At 36.2% G+C, this 18496-nt stretch overlaps 2 protein-coding genes across 2 annotated transcripts; both read left to right on the forward strand.

Annotated features, from left to right (window-relative positions):
* Nucleotides 1–2722: 2722 nt before the first annotated feature.
* On the forward strand, nt 2723–8632 carry tmprss13a (transmembrane serine protease 13a; the record flags this gene model as incomplete). Its single annotated transcript, XM_079245957.1, has 13 exons — nt 2723–2731; nt 2844–3015; nt 3117–3224; nt 3658–3819; nt 5220–5346; nt 5808–5903; nt 5995–6038; nt 6198–6360; nt 6568–6740; nt 7352–7450; nt 8091–8233; nt 8332–8484; nt 8618–8632. 13 exons carry the CDS (start codon nt 2723–2725, stop codon nt 8630–8632), a joined length of 1464 nt encoding a protein of 487 aa, XP_079102083.1.
* A 5946-nt stretch (nt 8633–14578) lies between these two features.
* fxyd6 (FXYD domain containing ion transport regulator 6) lies at nt 14579–18496 on the forward strand (the record flags this gene model as incomplete). Its single annotated transcript, XM_079245958.1, has 6 exons — nt 14579–14627; nt 15087–15110; nt 16169–16243; nt 16483–16519; nt 16649–16698; nt 18459–18496. 6 exons carry the CDS (start codon nt 14579–14581, stop codon nt 18494–18496), a joined length of 273 nt encoding a protein of 90 aa, XP_079102084.1.

The raw sequence follows: 18496 nt of genomic DNA on the forward strand, positions 1-18496 counted from the left end.
TTTTGTTTAAGGTCGCTTACAAACATATCGTTTAGTCAAGAGGCAAAGAAAAGAGAAAGCTGATTAGAGGTGTTTAATGTTGCGTGATCATGCAGTTACTGCTTTGACTTAGTACCTTCCCCCACCTGCCTGCCTTCAGTCTTCACTTGTTCTGATTCCAATGGCACAACATGAACTGGTAAGGCCCTATTTTTCTTTTTTATAAATCAAAAACCCCTCTCCCCAGTTTGTCTTGTCAACTCTTTTCTGAATTCAACCTTTCTGCAGACATTCATCAAGCTGCTGCTCTTGTTTGAGTAGTGCAGTATTTCTTTGAATTCTTTTGATTGTTTGTTCAGTACCGGTTTCACTTTAGTGTCTTAGTTGTGAACCCACAAAAATAAAAGCTCAATGCAGGCTCTTTAACAAGATGCTAACAAAAAAAGATTTTTACAGTTCACTTGTCAAGCAGAAGGTTTTATAAGTTTCAATATTTTTTTTTTTTTGCTTTAAATATCTTGTTTCTCACTTAGGAGTTTAGGTACATGGTAATAATTTAAAATAAAACTTTTCATGACTTAGTAAAACTAAATCTGCGACAACAATAATCAACCTTAGTCTTTTTTCCACCTCATGTCTACTTTTGTGACAAAGTAATACTACAGGCATATCTGACCTGATGAGAAGCATAATATATATAAATATATGTGTATATATATATATATATATATATATATATATATATATATATATATATATATATATATATATATATAAATATATGTGTGTATATATATATATATATATATATATATATATATATATATATATATATATATATATATATATATATATAAATATATGTGTGTATATATATATATATATATATATATATATATATATATATATATATATATATATATATATATATATATATATATATATATATATATATATATAAATGTTAAACTATATGTGTGTGTGTGTGTGTGTGTGTGTGTGTGTGTGTGTGCCCTAATCTCATGATCTTTCCTGTAAAATTTTCCATGATATAATGGCTGATAGTTTCACTGTGCAATATGATCATGTATTCTCTGTGGGAAAATCTGATAAACCTGCACCCTCTCCTATTTTCCTCAGCTGCTTCACATGAGTGAAATGGTGTGTATCCTACATATAGGCATGTTTTGAAGCCTGATCAAATTGTCACTTGAAATAACTTTGTGAGACCCATTTCTCACAGTTTAATCTGACAGTCATTGCCCCCCCAGTCTCCCCTGAGTTTCTGAAAGTTTACATCACAATGATGAATAGAAAAATTGTCCCATTGTACACATTGCGCTACCTCTATAATATGGGCCTTCTGCTTGTGTTGACACAAACATATAAAAACATTTTAACTGCTCTTCTTTTTTGAGGAAAATATTTGTAAGATTGTAGATGCGAGAAATGACTTGTCATAAACTGGTACTGTTACATTCTATAACTTTCTGGAAATGCGGATTTGACGTGCCAAAGATAACATCCCATCAGGTCACATGCGGTCAAACAAGCTCAGTCACATAACATTTGCTTTTGTGTTCTTTCCGTTCCAAAGCTGCACTTCACATTCCACACACCATAAAAACTGTGAGTTATTACTGGAAATGAAAGCGCTCATTGCCAAAATTAAAAAAAGCAGACTCTCTTTAACCAGTAACCAGATATTTCCATCAGCACCTGTGAAACTTAACTTATTAACATTTTTCATCTTGAAATGTTTAAACCAATGACTTAGCTGACCTACAATAAGTAATGCATAACGTAATCCAGTGTAAGTAATCCAGTGGCTGTAAGGTGTTGCCTTTACATTCTAGCCTTTAAAAGATTAAACTGACTTGATCAATCAGAAACCTCTGGCAGGTGGATTTTCTTGTTTTTACACAGAGAATGCCCCTTTACCCCCTGTTAATGTTCTGTGTCTTGTAACATATTCAGTCAACATCCAGCTGCAGGACAAGTGCATCATAGGGTATTGAACCGTTAAAATGGCAATGCTGTGCCTGGAAATCTTCAGTTTTGCCATTCATGTATTACTATGAGTACACATTTTACTAACAATCACTAAATATTTGTAAGGTGTTATAATATTGTGACTTAAAATTGACACATGTAATTTCCACAAGTTAAATCAAACATGTAAGCAACTGAAAGTAATAAATGAAGTCTTTAAAGTTTCTTAACCTATTTACAATAGCTAAATATATCACTTATTAAATGAAAATTACTTTTTGCAAAGAAACAGGAACTAAGAGTTTGTAAGAGTAATGCGGATGGAGCCTTCAAGAGATGTAGATATTAAAACTTCTGAGTGAAAATATTTTAAACTTGTTATAAAAAGGAGAAAATAAATGATTATTGTGTTTCCCACAAAACAGTCACATGTCTCCATCCAGTACTGAGCTTTTGTTCACTTCTTTCTCTTTTTTGTTTAATTTCTAAGCATTTATTGAGCTACCAAAATATTAAAAAAATAATTTCTTTGTGTGAAATACCACACAAAGAAATACCTCGAGTGAGTAAAAAGAAGAAAAATTAGTGAGATCTCTTAAATCTGATGTTTTAGACGCTGTTGCAAGGATACTGTACATTGTTTGTCCCACTGAGCTTGTTGCCTTGGTGAAGACACAGACTTGATAAACTTTAACATTATAACAGTGGGTTAAAGGATTGTTTGTGGCAACCAATAAACAGGCAAGTGACCATGGATATAGTGATATCATTATCCCTATTATATTCAGTGTGTAATTCTGTTTCCAAGGTTTGAATAAAGGATTTTATGTGTATAATGTGTTATTTACTTTGTCCTCATCATTCCATTACAGGACCCACCTCCTCCTTACTTCTCAGTTGCTGTTCACACTCAGCCTCCCCTCAAACCTTATGAAGAGGTGGTGTATGGCACAGACAGAAGCCTGACACCCCCAACCCAGCCGTATTACATCCCCCAGTATCCACCACCTGTGGTTAGTCCCAAAGTCACAGAGAACGTCAGAAGTGAGTGAGACCAGCATCTCCCATAGTTTAAAAAGATGGTGAACACTGATGTGCAGGCATTAAATAAAGTTTAATTGTGTTTGTGAACTGTCTGTGTTCAGCCCCAAGCAGGAAAAAGAAATGCTGTGAGGGTAACGCACAGTGTTACAGGGGGTCAGCGGCAGCTGTTCTGCTCCTTGCTGTCCTGGGAGTGGCCATCTGGCTTGGAGGTATAGTTAGTTTATTTATACAGATAACTGAAGATTATTGTTCAATTAGTGCTTTAATTTATTCTTTAGACTGTTGTAATAACACAACAAAACATTTGTTAGTCAGATTTGTTGTGCTCTGATTTTACTAATAGTAGATTTGTGTAGATTTATTTATTTTCATATTTCTTTAGCCTACTCTTGATCTAGTTTCACATCAGATTTTTGTTGGTATATGAAGCTTTTTACAGTAATAATTAACTAGTAAGAGCAACATGGTGGCTGTTAGACTCTAGAAATAGTGTTTAGTAGAGGATTACTACTTTTGACTTATATTTGCACTAAGCTATATTGCCAATTTTGTTCTATATAAAAAAAAATGATTCAAGATTTTTCTCAACTTGCAATGTTCCATAAATTTGCTGTTTTTATAATTTTTTCCTCTATTCCAAAGTTTGTTATGGTATCAGGACAACAGCAGCAACAATCATCTATGATGACGAAGATTCTAGTAGTGAAAGCACATCTTGGTCAGACAATGACTCCTGTTCTAACAACACCGTCGAATGTGATGCTATCAGAGACTGCCAATTTGGCTCTGACGAAACTAATTGTGGTGAGTCGTGTAGGCAGTTGCACACATACAACTCACCAGAATCCATTTAAGACAAGGGGGAATGATTAAGAAGGACGGAAAAAACACTCAATATTCAAATGGAAATTATGCAAAAGAGAAGCAAACAAGAATATGTTCTGCATGTTTGATATCAGGAATATTATCCTATTGAAAACATTCTGGGTCTGTATTAACTACCTTCCTGTTAAAAGGGAGTTTTTTTTTTTCCTTCCCGTTGTCGCCAGTGTGCTTGTTCAGGATGGGACATTGAGTTGGACCCTCCAACTCAATCTGTTGGTTTCCATATAGGCTATTATGAACTGGCTTTCATTATGTTTTTTTTCTGTCTGTGAAGCGTATTGAGATGGCATTGCTGTGATTTGATGCTATATAAATAAAGTTAAAGTTGAATTAATTTCTTTCCAAGTGAAGCCTTCCACTTCAGTGTTTCCCACAGCCAATCCTCCACCTCCATAACTTTATTCTCTATGTCCTCTTCTCCTACACTAACTAACTTCACGTCCTCTGTGTCCACAAACCTCCAGTGTGGTGTTCCTCTCGACCTCCTGCTGGTACTTCATCAGCATCCTTCTATAGATATGGTTAGAATCTCCTCTCTGTACTTACCTCAATCACCTCTTCTTGTGGGATTTGTGGGAACTACACGAAAATGGCCTGGACATTTTTCACACGCCTGTCTGTTTACTACTTTTCTAGGAAGACTTGTAATCAGGCTAAAAGAAAATAAAAGAATAAAAGGTAGATTTGACATGGCCCAGCAGGGTTCAATAAATTTCTCATCAAGAGCTGTAAATCCTGTCACTCGTACTTTTTTCTCTACTTTTGAAGCTTTTGTAACATCACAACATGAACAGACTTTGACAAATCCTTGAAGGGAGGAGCTGAAAGAGTGAGGAGTTCACATACCAAGTATTAGTACCCAAATGAACTGAGGGGCAACAAAAAAGTCTTAAAAGAGAATTACTTATACAATAATTTTGATTGTGATTTGATTGTAATTTATGGTCTTTGGATTTGTACACATATCTTAATGTATTTTAAGATATGTGCTGCTGACCAAGTCGCCCTCTAAAAAGACATTTTTGTGTCAATGGTATTTTTAATCTGGTTAAATAAAGATTTAACTTAGTAGAAAGAAAAGTAAAGCCATGAATCAGGAAAGCGTATTCAAAGAGAATCCTATGATGGAAATAAGCATGGTGTGTCCACTTTATATTTATTAGTGTGGTCCTCAACACTGAGGAAAAATGCAATGTGTCAGGAATGCTACAGATTTTGCCAAGAAAAGTTCTTTTTTATTGTCATGTTAACTCTTTATCCTAAAAGTATCAGCCTAAAGGTCAGTCTCTCCCTTTTTGTCTCCAACTATGTTTTTTCAGTGAGGTTTGGTGAGGACTTCGGTCTGCAGGTCAAAACAGCTCAGGATGAGCGCTTCCTACCACTGTGTGACAAAAACTGGGATGACAACTATGCCAACCAGATCTGCTCTCAGCTTGGATTCAGACAGTAAAGGGTCACCCTATTAATCTAAATAATTCAGTCAAACATAATTTAAACAATCCTAAACATTACATTTAAATAATTTAAGAGCATGTGTATAAAGTGTTGGAAATAATTTTGCAACAGAATTTCATCATCATGGAGATTTATGACATGTCTACATTTTGATATAAACCAGGAAAGAATTATTTTTCTATTTGATTTTGTCAGACACAATTTCAACAGCAGCCAGTGACCACGAATACTTTTATTCCCAACGTATAATATACCACAGAGTTCCATCTAATTTCCCTCACCTGCTGCTGGGTGTTTGGACCTGAATTGATTCTCCACATATAGCACCAGGTTGCTCAGTTTGACAGAACCTGAATGAGTTTCCAGACGCAATAAGGCATTGATTTGACAAAATGGTCTCTGTGTGTGCTAGGCGATTGAGTTTTCTGAATGATCCCTTTCTCCATTTCCAGGTCATTTAATAAAAAAGAAATCCCATCCCAGAATTCCTTTGGTTTAATACTGACCAGCAGATCATCTTCTCCCATCCAGGGCCTGGTAAATGTCAGGTACATTGCCTATGTCATCATCTGAATTTTGTAAGATAGCTGCTTGTGCCCTTTTCCCCCTTTATAATTTGAACATTTTTGTCATTCACAGTACTTCCTGTCCAACAAACAAGGCTGTGTCTCTGCAGTGTGTGGGTAAGAATGTGTTGCACACAAGATTGCACTTCATTTTTCTCACTCTATGTCTCTATCATACACTCATGATCCCTGTAACCAAAGCAAAATAAAATCAAAACAGATTTGAATTCATATATGATGTTGCTGAAATTGCATGCTGTACGGTTCTATTCCCAGACTGTGGGAGGCAGCAGTCCACATCCCGGATCATCGGGGGCAGCATTGCTAAGACAGGTCAGTGGCCATGGCAGCTGTCTCTACACTACAGAGGATCCCACGTCTGTGGAGGGGTCCTAATTTCTCATGATTTTGTGCTGACCGCTGCCCACTGTTTCCCAAGGTGACTGACACAAAAAATACTGGAGTTGTCTTTCTCATATGCCAGAATTTCTGTTGTTTTCCACCATGATAAATTTGATTATTCTCTGATTACAATTATCAAAGGCATAATAATTGGAAAACTTGATATTTATCTGCTGAATCCAAGTTGAAAAGATTAAAAGTTTAAAATACAGTATGGTGTATGCTTTGCTTGTTGCTATGGCAGCTCCATGTCTCGCTCCCCTGAGAACTGGAAAGTGTATGGTGGATTTGTGTCTCTGGATGCACGGCCTCAGCCCTACCTGGTCAAAAAGATCCTACTCAATGAGAACTACAACAGTGTGACTAATGACCAAGACATCGCTCTAATCAAACTTACGACTCCAGTTGCCTTCGATGGTAAGTTAAATCTTTCTTTTGTTAAGACAAAAATTGTTTAATCAACCTCAGCAACACAGACACACATCAGCTTTAGGATTAGGTGCCTAATATTTCTGAAGAAATAACTCTGATCCAGGAAGACAGAGATGTGTGATGGTACCCTGTTTTTGTCACCAAAGCTTTCGACTAGAGTAAAATCTGTGAAAGTCACCACCATAAAGTCATCATCCTCTCACTATTCCTTTACATATTTTGCAGTGTTGTAAGGTGAATCAACTCCCTGACAGAAGCATTCACCATCAGCGAATAGACTTACCATTTAGAGATGTAATTTATCTGCAATCAAATGTTTTTGGAGGTCCTACATAAAATTTGACAAGGATTCTGTTACCTATTCCAGAAAGAAAGCCTATTTGTCTTATGCAGTAAAACATAGATAGCTGTGCATGTGCAGCAGAAATGTTCTTTTTTTTTCGCTGCTGAGAGAAAACTTTATTGACTGAGTCAGTCCCTGGTAATCTGATAAGCCTTGCCTCGTTTGTTTGATTGTGTGTGTGCTTGCATCCTTTTTTAGTAGAAAGGTTTGTTGATGATTTTGCATTAGTTCAATGCAAATTTGTGCTTTGCAGATAAGGTTCAGCCAGCCTGCCTGCCAGCTTTTAACCAGCGGTTTGTCCAGGGAGCAAATTGCTGGACTTCAGGTTTTGGCACTACTGAAGAAGGTTCAGGTATGATTAAACATGTACCCACTTGGTATATTAGAGAGATTACAAATGACAGAGATTTCTTCTTTATCCCCTCAAAACATTGCAGTACCATTCTGCAGAAAGCTTTAAGTTGTGTTATGGTCAAGTGATAATAAATGATCAATGGCCCAACTGTTCCAGAACAACAATGAAACATTCATGAAGTTCCACTAGTGAAACTAAATGGGTATTAATAAAAAGTTTGAACAAGTCAATCAAGACAGGATGACAGCAAAAATTCCTATTGTGTTTTCTTCATTCATTTAAAAGCTGAGTCTACAGAAAGACATCACATTTTGAATGTCACTAAGATAAGAAAATAATGTAAAACTATGTTTTATTATTGGAAAAGGAGCAGTCAGGCATAGCACAAAATAATTACGTTCAGAACCTCCAAGAGAAAATGAAATGTCCAAAAACTGAGGGAGTTGTGTGTTGCTGAATGATGGTAAAGAATGAAAGTTAGTAATAATCAGTGAATTTAAACATAAGTTATGTTATATCAAATAAACTAGAGAACACCATCTGTTTATGTGATAATTAAGTTAAAAATAAATGCTTTGGAAATGCATGTTAACATTTTTGTTAAAGAAAGTCTAATGACTGATCTTTCTCTAAAAAGGGACAGTTTCCAAGGATCTAATTGAGGTAAAAGTAGACATTATTGATACACAAGTATGTAACAGCCGTGCGGTGTATGGAGGCGCAGTGACAACACATATGATCTGTGCTGGTAAACTGGAGGGAGGCAAAGACTCATGTCAGGTGAGCGGAAAACATCACAGTAGGTTTTACAATAATTTCACTCTGTTTAGCTAATTTAAAAGGTTTTCAGCACTGATTATGATCTATATGTTTTTTAGGGGGACAGTGGTGGACCTCTGGTGTGCCAGGGAGACAGCCTTTGGTACCTGGTGGGAATCACTAGCTGGGGAGCTGGTTGTGGTCAAGAGAACAAGCCTGGAGTTTACACCAAAGTCAACAGTCTTCTGCCCTGGATCTACAGCTCTATGCAGGTAAAAAATAAATGGAATAATTAATTTAAAAAAAACAAAAAAAACAATTTTAGTTAAGTAGAAGATGTTCAACGTTCAGATGAAGAGTAAAGCCAAATTTTCACCTTGAAAACTCTTCCTGTTTCCCTTGCAGCAAGAGAAACCATGATGCCCCTTTCCTGCCTGCTGCTATCAGCATCTTCCAAAATAAAGTCTGCACTGTGAAATTATCTTCATATATATTTTCTGTTTTACATTAAAAAAAAAATCATGAGGAGATACTACAGATGGGAAAACAAGCTTAAATTGCATTGTGACAAAATGCACAGGTTGCACAAGCTGAGCACAGAAATCATAATACACTAGATAAAACCTTGATTATTCATGAAAGCTAATCAATGCGCTGACTTTAGTCTTGCATTTGCGATTTAAGGTTTATGTTTCACTAATGAGCTCTGTCAACTGCTTTCCCTTCCCTTACTTTCTATTATGTGCACCAATGACACAGAAAACTAATATTTGATCTTGTGGCTTACTTTAAAGATGATGTATAGGTGTGTGTTTTCCTCAGGGACATATATTTTCTGTGCTGACTGTTGTTTACTGTATCATTATTTACCAAATGAAGGAATCAGTGATCCATGTGAAGTGTACTGAGCTCGGACTCTGCACCTAAACATCCCTCATACACTTACTGTGACTTTTTATTTTTATTTTATTTTTTTTTTAAATTAAATTGTTTTTGCACATATACAGCCATTTATGTTGTTCTATTTGTCAGGTTGTCAATAAAAAATCTGTTTGACTTTTGTGTGTGAGGTCAACACAACATTAAAGGATGAGCATATTTAATAATAATAAAAAAATAAATAAATAAAAAAAATGCTGGTTATGGAATGAATTTGGGGATGTAGTCGTCCGTGGAGCGAGTGCGCAGAAGGAGAGAGACAGAAGCAAAAGGTAGCGACAAAGAGGATTCACGACACAAAGGAAGCTGTCAGTGAGCTAGTTGTTATCCATCATTTCCATTTTTCCTTGAGAATATAAAGGAGTAGTGTGTAGTCTACATTTTCATGAATGAGCATACTTGGAAGATTTTTTTTCTGAGGCAAGCAGACTGATTTATCTTTTCTGTTGGTGGATAGTTTGTTAAAGGTCTGCTGGAGAAACAACAGGTAAGTTATCTTTTTTACATTGTAACATTGTCATCCACTATTTTCAATAAATATGGGTCGCATTTGCTCCTAAATGTGCAATATTTTATCATATCCAATCTCCAGATGCCTACCTGAGTCTAGGTGAAAAAACAATGAACGTGAGGAGCGTGATCAGGATTTCTATTGAATGATGCTGATTTCTGTGGAAAATGTAATTCACTGCTCGTCTGTGTGAGACACGCAGGCAACATCGCGGTCTACATGTTATACCTTGCAGAAATCACATCAGTGTTGTTTCGCTTTATTTAACGTGCGCTAAACCACGAGGGCGTGTCTGTGGTTGTTAGGCACAGCACGCAGACACACAACGCCTCAGCGCTTTATTACTTGACTTTCTTTATTTGTGTTACATTTGCCTGGGTTTAAAGCCAACATAGCACAGAGGAAACATTCCAGGCGGATGGTGTCTTTTCTTTCACCTACACAAAACGATCCACAGGTTGGGGGGGGGGGGGGGGGGGACGTAAAAGTGGATTAAGTCGCAGACGTCATACATCTGAGTTGTGTGTTATATGGCGGTCTGTCAAGTAAAGCGATGCACCTAATGTGTGGGGGCCATTGAGCCTCGTGGTTTACATCATAATGGAAAGGTCATTGAGTGCTTTATAAGGCTGGGGCTTATTTTCGGCGTCAACTTGGACAGATGACCCCAGCTGCTGAATTTACAATCACTACAGCTGACGTAGCCAGTTTTACGAAGCTATTTATCTTCGAAGGAGCTGAATTTAAAGAGACAAACGACTTCAAAGCTGCATGTGCGCCACACCCCTAGTTCTTGTTTATGAAGGGGCTTTTAGCTGTCACTGTCCACATGAACCTTCTTCAAGACTCTCATTCGGCGCCAGAATTTTCAGGTGGATGCAGTTACCATGGTGATAACTGGATACTATGGAAGACGCACGTTGTTGTCATGGTGATGCAATATGATTATAATGGTAGATTTTGTGGGACCAGGATTTTTCACATGGGTCATGGAGACCTGAGGTGTGACCTACTTAGCTGCCCTAGATTGTATTGATGATCAAATGTAGACCACGTGCTGTTAGATAATTATAGCCTGGAGAAAACACAACATTTGGCACATTCTCTGGGCAATATAAAAGGATTATGGTGGTGACTAATACACAAGTACAGGGTTTGCAGGGTGTGGTATCCTTTGAAAACATAAACCTAGAATTCTCTCATTTGAGTAACTTTCATGACTTTGTCTGCTTTTTTCATTGTCCGCTTGTCTGGAATGATGATTTTGTCATATTAATCACAAACATGGATAAATTCTACACCTTTACCAAACAGTGCAATGTCAGAGATCATTATCATTGAGGTTTTCATTTTCTTTTTTTTGATTGAAAAGCAATTCTTTGATGATGGTGCCTCTTTCATTGGCGCCATTTTCCTCCTTTGTCAAATGTGCATTACATTTCTTGACCTTTTTTTGTCGTTTTCTGTGTATTCCTTGTGTGTATTATTTGTTTGTACTCCCCCACCAAACAGTGTCCTTCCTTTCCTGCTGGTCTTAAGTCTTCACTGCCTTTCAGACAGCCCTTCTCTTATCCCCACATTGCAACTACTGTCCTACGTGCTACTTTGGGATTCTCAAATCCAGCATCTACCCCTTTTTTCTTGTTCTCCTTCTCAGAAAACAAAAGGAAACCTCACTCTGGAGCTCGAAATTACTCATCAAAAGTGCAGATAAGACACAGGCAGGATAGACAGGCAATGATTTAGGTGCCATATCAAGCACAAGGAAAGAAAAAAACTGGCACTGATTACTCAAAACTTTTTGAAAGATTGTCAGTTTGGTAAACCCAACATTGTCACTAATGCAGCCTTACAAATGTCTAAAAGTTGTTTTTCTACCAGTCTTGATTGATAGGATTAGACATAAAAATACAATGTCAGATTAGATTTTAACAAAAATATGGTTTTAGTTTGGGATAACAAAAGGCAGCTGGGTTTTTGAGAAATTCACAGTTAGATGTTCATATTTCTTCAATTGATATTTTCTTAACTTTTACTGGACTATCTTAATGCTCTTACACAATCTGTGGAGTTTGTCCAATAGCCCACTTCCTGAAAATGTACTGTAATACAAATTAAAAACACACAGACAGAAAGGGTGCATAAGAGTTATGGGTCTCTCTATACTTATCATATGGCTCGATCCAACAAAATTTCTTTCTAACCCATTCAGATACTCTTTTAGAGTTGACATGTGATGATAGAAATGCAAAGCTTTTCTCTTTCTTTTTTTTTTTTTTTTTTTTTTTTGGTACATTTGGTCAGTGTTTAGCTTACCCGTGTGCTCGGGACAGAAAAAATGCACACATATACCAGTGATATAAAATACATTCCCAACAACTGTTGCACAAAATTTGCTGATGCGCAGGCATCCTTAAATAATGGTGTGAAGTATGCAGGGAAGCAGAATGCAGGAACACTATCACTTTTCTGTTAAGGTTGATTTTTAAATTAAACATACTTTTACATGTAGGCTGATTTTTTTTTAGGAGTTTTTACAGCATTTTATGATGAGAATTCAAAAATGGTGTGAAGTGAAGACTTGGTCTGCTTTGGAAAATGGAGGTGCATATTTGTATTTTACGAGTTAATCTGCAGCAAATATGTTGTTTTTATTAACCCTTTGCCATCTAAAACACATCTGAATGTGAAACTGTTTGTTAGATATGCAAATTCCTGGTATCTACTATCTACAGTTTATTCAGAGTTCAAAGCGTATTTTTACTGTTGTAAAAACATTTCCAGTTAACTGTAGCAAAATGACACAATTTATGTTTTAATTCCAACGAATAGGTCATTTGTATATGCAAACTTTAGGTGACACAGATGCTTTTAAAAATTTGGCCCAAACAAGACATCTGTGCTAACCCAAATGTGAGAAATTATTGAACAGAATAAACATAGATGACCTGATTATTAAGCACATGTCCCAGTTTTCCTTTCCAATGTACTTTTGATTAGGGAAACTGGGGAATCAACATATGGAAGACTGAGATGTAGAAAGAAGCTACATAATAATTATTTACATGTTTCAATCCTAGGTTTTCTTCAAAAAGATTCTGCACAAAAGGGAGCAGTCAAGCAATTATATCTAAATTATCCAATAAGGAGAAACCAGAGGGAGCTCAACAGGGTGAAAATAATCACAATAAAAGCTTAAGAATGTGTATTCACAGAAAAATCTCTACTATGCTTAATATATGTTAGAAAGATAAGTGTATGCAGAGATCCTGGAAAGGGAAAATAAATTATGGAAGGAATCATAAAAGGAATAACTGAAGGTAACAGAGGTGGGGAAGGAAATTACACCATCAGGACCCTCATGATGCAGTAAAGGAAGAATCTGAAACAAGTGGAAAGGGAAATTCTTCAAACATAAAATAGAAAATAATTAATACATGTGATAAAATATTAAAAACACAGCCTAAAAGGCAGGATGGGAGATCCTCGGATCAGTGTTCATTAATGTCTGTGATGAATGTAAGTGATGTACAGTTTGGGGCCAACCATCAATCATCACATCGGATGTGAGAAAAAGATGTCTCTTTTGAGAAATGCAAATGTGACAGACATGCCTTCGAAGACTATACTGTCTCACCTAATCATTTACGTTGTATCTATACTAGACCTTAACGTTGCCACTTTAAATGCATGATGATGGTTCAGACCATACAAAAATATCACACGTTTCTGCCTTGTCTGTGCACAATGTTGAAACATTTATCCTCTGTAACACTTAAATATTAGTAATAAAAAATGGTATGCAAGGTATAGCTAATCAAACAACAGAATTTCTGTCTGTCCAAAGTCTTATGAACCCTATTTCTATTTTAGGGGTAGATGCCATAATTATAGATAAAATAAGATAAACTTTATTTATATAGCACTTTTCATAGACACAAGGTCACAAAGTGCATCACAACAATAAAAACATAGAAAACCTGTAATGTGTGAAAAAAAAAAAAAACGAAAAAAAAACGGATATAAATACACAGCAGTGTCACCGAGTCTTTTTGGAGCTAATATGCTTGCCTAAACAAATGTGTTTTTAAGAGTGTTAATTCTAATGGGTACCATCTTGTCCTTTGTTTCTGAGTTATCATCTTGTCATATTTCAGAAATATCCAGGGGCTTACAAACTAAATGTAATAAGTAGCAACATATAACCTGCATTTGTGCAGGTATGTCACATTTAAACTGTCTGCTGTGGACTATAATGGACTACTGATGCAGCTGGAGACTGAAAAACAGCCAGATGGATAAATGGACATAAATGGATTCAGGCAATTAGGGACCCAAGCAGTTTTAGGATTAGTGTCTTACAGCTCATGCTGGCTCAGTTGTCATGCTCTGTGCAGATCAGTTCAGATAAGCAATTCAAGGTGTTTTTTTAAGCATTTTATATATCAACAGAGATGATAATTGTTGATTCTGATCACATTTTCAAGGAGACACAGTTGGCGTGTGTGCACTGAACAGTTTACTTGAAAATAGGCCAAGGTTGTATGATGTCTTCAGGGAGGAAAAATTACTTTCTTTCAGGAGAAGAGAACATGTATGGGTCTGAACATAGATAGTTATGCAAGCTCAAAAATTATATTCAAGGGCTTCTTGTCCACTTCTGATTTTTTTTTTTTTTTTTTTTTTAGAAAAAAATACATTAGTTTCATTTCATGCATTCTATTGTGTATTCACCTAACATAGACACTCAGTGTAGTTCTGGTCATTGTGTAGTGCATGTAAATCAAATTATTTGACACATATAATTGTTTATGTCTCAAACACAGGGCTGTGTATTTACATTTTGTACTGTTTTTTTTCTGTCTTTCATTCATTGTCTCACTTCCTACCTCTTTATGACTCTGTCAACAGTTGCCATGGAAACAGTTTTGCTCTTCCTCTTTTCACTGCTGGCATGTGTGGCTGGTAAGTGCCCCCTCACACACACATACACACACTGATGAGACACATGCTTACACGCATACACACAAACACAAACATGCCTGCAGAGCCACCATTTGTCCACCGGGAGGCCATTTTTGGGGGGGCAGGAAGAAATGTCTCATGTACAGCCCCTCACTAGGTGTGACTTGTAACAAAACATCAATTATCACTTAAAAGCTTTATGTGTGGGCTTTCTGGCATGGTTGTTTTAAAGACTGAGTCTTTATCATGATATTAAATGTAATATCATGTTCATATTCAACAAATAATTATAGGCTGTCTGATTTTTACAACAATCCCATCACGCATTACTTGGTATTATTATTTTGTTAATAGTTGGATAATATCTTAGTGGCTATCTTTCCTGATATTCTCCTTTGTTTTCTGTTCTTTTCATTTCCACACTCGGTCTAACCTCCTCTTGTCTTTGGTGTCTCTTAGCTGAAGCGGACCCCAATGCAAAGGGTGAGTGTCTCCACTCAATCTTAGATGGGTTAAACTCAAACAGCCCAATAGATAAGTGGACTGGTTTTTAGATGAACTCTGCAGGAATTCCAAAATTTTACCAGACCAAAACAGAAAGAGATTTATATTAGTGAACTGAATGCAGTTGTTGGTGTAGGGAAGAGAACAGTTTAAATAATAGGCTTCCAGTTTGAGTCCTGACTTACTAGACCTTTGTCATTACATCCAAGTTTGATTTCCTCTTTTTCTTTGTATATCCAAATCTGAATATATTTGACTAAATTAAAACACACTCTGCTTGTACTACACTTTTATTGCCAATGCTAAAACAATTTCTTTCAACATATGTATGAATGGACAGCTACGCTACTGCTTCCCCTTCTCTAAATGTCATTTTTAGAAGTTAATGAAATGTGATGTGATTGCACAATTATCTTTTGTGCATTGGAACCATTAGTTGAAGCTCATAGAGAGACCAGCTCAAATAGGTGAATAGATGTTTTTGTAGCTTTGCTGCACTAACAGGGCAGCCATAGTTGAATATTACGAACAATATCTAATTATTGCCTTTTCATTATAAGAGCAGAACTGGCTATGAAGCCTCAAATTTTATCAATGGATAAAGAATTTTAAAAGTAACCTCTGGCACTACAAAGGGATGAAATTTAGTGACAGAGACCAACAGGATTATTTTGGGCAGCAGGCCTTTACTATATGTAGAGAGACACTGATCATTGCATGAAAATCCTTCAAAGTCAGTCACCAATGTTGCAGCCAGCATCCATTGACACAGTTTAGAAATTAGTAAATCCTTTAACTGGTTTTGGTCTTGAATTATGAAAACTGCCTGCCACTATGTGCCTTAATGTCTTTAAGTCTGCATCTACTTGTGATTAATGTCTTCACAGACACCCAAGCAGTAGCTGAAGATCCTTTCATTTATGGTAAATAAAAGAAAACATTTCTGAATAAATGAAACCATCAGCACATTTCAAGACATAAATGCAACATCCATACCCAAAAGTAAAATCACTAAATGTGTGTTATTCTATTTATAGACTATGAGAGTTTGAGAATTGGGGGACTGGCATTTGCTGTGGTACTGTTCACACTGGGCATACTTCTTATTCTCAGTAAGTTAACTTCTTTCTGCTGATTTGATCATGTGTACGTATGGAATCAGTGTGTTATTTCATGCTATGACTGAATTAAAAGTACATTCAATTCTGTAAAATATCACTTATAAGTCATGTTTACACCATGTTTTATTTTTATATACAACATTACACAATTAATAATAATAGTGTAAAAAAACACGTGTCTCTTTACTTTAACCTCTGGAACATACATTTAATAAATTACATGTTTGTAGGTCGGCGATGCCGCTGCAGTCTCAATCAGAAGCCCAGGTATGCCGGTTTCCCTGTCCTGAATGAAAAAAAAGAAAAAAGAAAAAGATACCCACACACGCCTGTGAAAAGGATTTTTTTTTATGACATGATTGGGTTACTATGACAACCTGTGGATTCTCTGCACAGGGCCCCCGGGGATGAGGAGGCACAAGAGGAGAATCTGATTGTCTCCAAGGGTAAGATGAGCAGTTTAGCTCTTCTTCACTTCTGTCACTTCTTCTCACCTCAGGCTCACCTATGACATATATCTATAATTGAGTTCCCTTCACAGAATCTAACACTCATACACACACAAAGCATGTGTACAACAATTATACAAAACATGGTCAATGAAATTATTACCTAGCTTATATTAGCATATTATTCAATTGATTTTCACATAAAATGTTTTTCTGTAAAGTAACATAGTTGTTTAATAATGCAGACAGGTAATAAGAAACTTTATGCTCTAAGCTGAAATCTATGGAAGCCAAAAGTGGATTTTAAATGATTATTTCATTCTTTTTTTTTAATTGTCAACTTCAGATAATTTTTCGTTATCTAACGAGAAATTATATAACTAGCGGCATTTTTTTGTAAAATTGAAATTAGGAAAACTGGATAATTTATCACATTATCTTGAGAAAATGGTGCTTGTTCTTTCTTGAGATAATGAGGTTTAACTTTAAATGTTGAACTTGATTTCATTGTTTAAAACCTCATGACAGCTGGTGAGGACTAAAGTCATGGTGAACATGTGTAATTCTGTGAAGGAGTGATTGGTGAAACTTAATAGTTATAAACATCACAATCTGTCAGACTTGCACATGACAGACTTGTATGACAATGGATCGATACATCCTAAATCGCATTTATTGATTAGTGATGAACATTCTTTGATCTGACATCAGCTTGCATCCATTGCAGGCTTGGTGTGTTGAAGCATCCCAATACAGACCAACTCTGTAGTGGGATGCACGTTGGGAAAGATGAGGATAATGGAAAAGCTCTTATCCATGTTAAACATGGATAAGAGCACCCCCCCCCCCCCCCCCCCCCCCCCCCCCCCCCAACACACACACCACCTCCACAACACTTCTGAACTCTCACAGTCCTGCAAAGTTCTTTCAGCAACAGACTGCTGCATCAAGAGCAGTTTGATCTTCAAACTTTGATCTTCAATCTGCCAATTTGTTGGTTTCCTCATATAGGCTATTATGAATTGGCTTTCATGATGGTTTTTTTTCCTATCTGTAAAGCATCTTGAGATGGCAAGTGAATAAAGTTAAAATGAGTTAAATTAAATTGAATTTATGTATTTAAAAAAAAACAAAAAACAAAAACAAAAAAAAACTCAGCCAAGATTTCTGGGAGCAACCTGTGTGAAGTTTGTATGACTGTAACTAAATATGGGCTCTGGCCTGTATTTCTTCCACAGTCCAAAGACAAGCTTGTTTGGCTGATCGTGTCTAAATTCTCGCTAGGAGGGAGTGTGACTGATTGATTGTTTCTCTCTGTGTTGATTTGCTGATGGACTGGGAGCAGCTCCAGTCCCCTCTATTCCCTGCATTTGAATAATCTGTTATCTTTAGAAAGCAAAGTTTGTCTTCTCCAGATAACCAGATAAATGATCCCGTTACCATGAAAATAAAATAAGTGTCAAATAAATATGCAAGCACAACCACATTTGAGTTCTATCTGTTGTAGCTCTGTTGTTTATCAGTTGTATGTACAATATGCTTTTTTGACTTTATATCTATTAGAAATCTGTTTATTCTACTTTGCATCCAAGTACAGATTCTATATTGTAAGGGAAAAGTCAGAAAGACTATTACTTTAGCTCCTTACATGTCTGTGAGACATGTAACTAAGTATAAAGAAAGAATGATTGTCAAATTGTAATTTTAACATGCTCACTTTCATTTCAACTAAATTTCCAATCATTGACCTGTTTCAGCTGCAGCAGCAACCAAAGAGACTCCAGCAGAGAACTGA

The sequence above is a fragment of the Telmatherina bonti genome, assembly GCF_933228915.1.
Source record: "Telmatherina bonti genome assembly, chromosome: 9".
NCBI lineage: Eukaryota > Metazoa > Chordata > Actinopteri > Atheriniformes > Telmatherinidae > Telmatherina > Telmatherina bonti.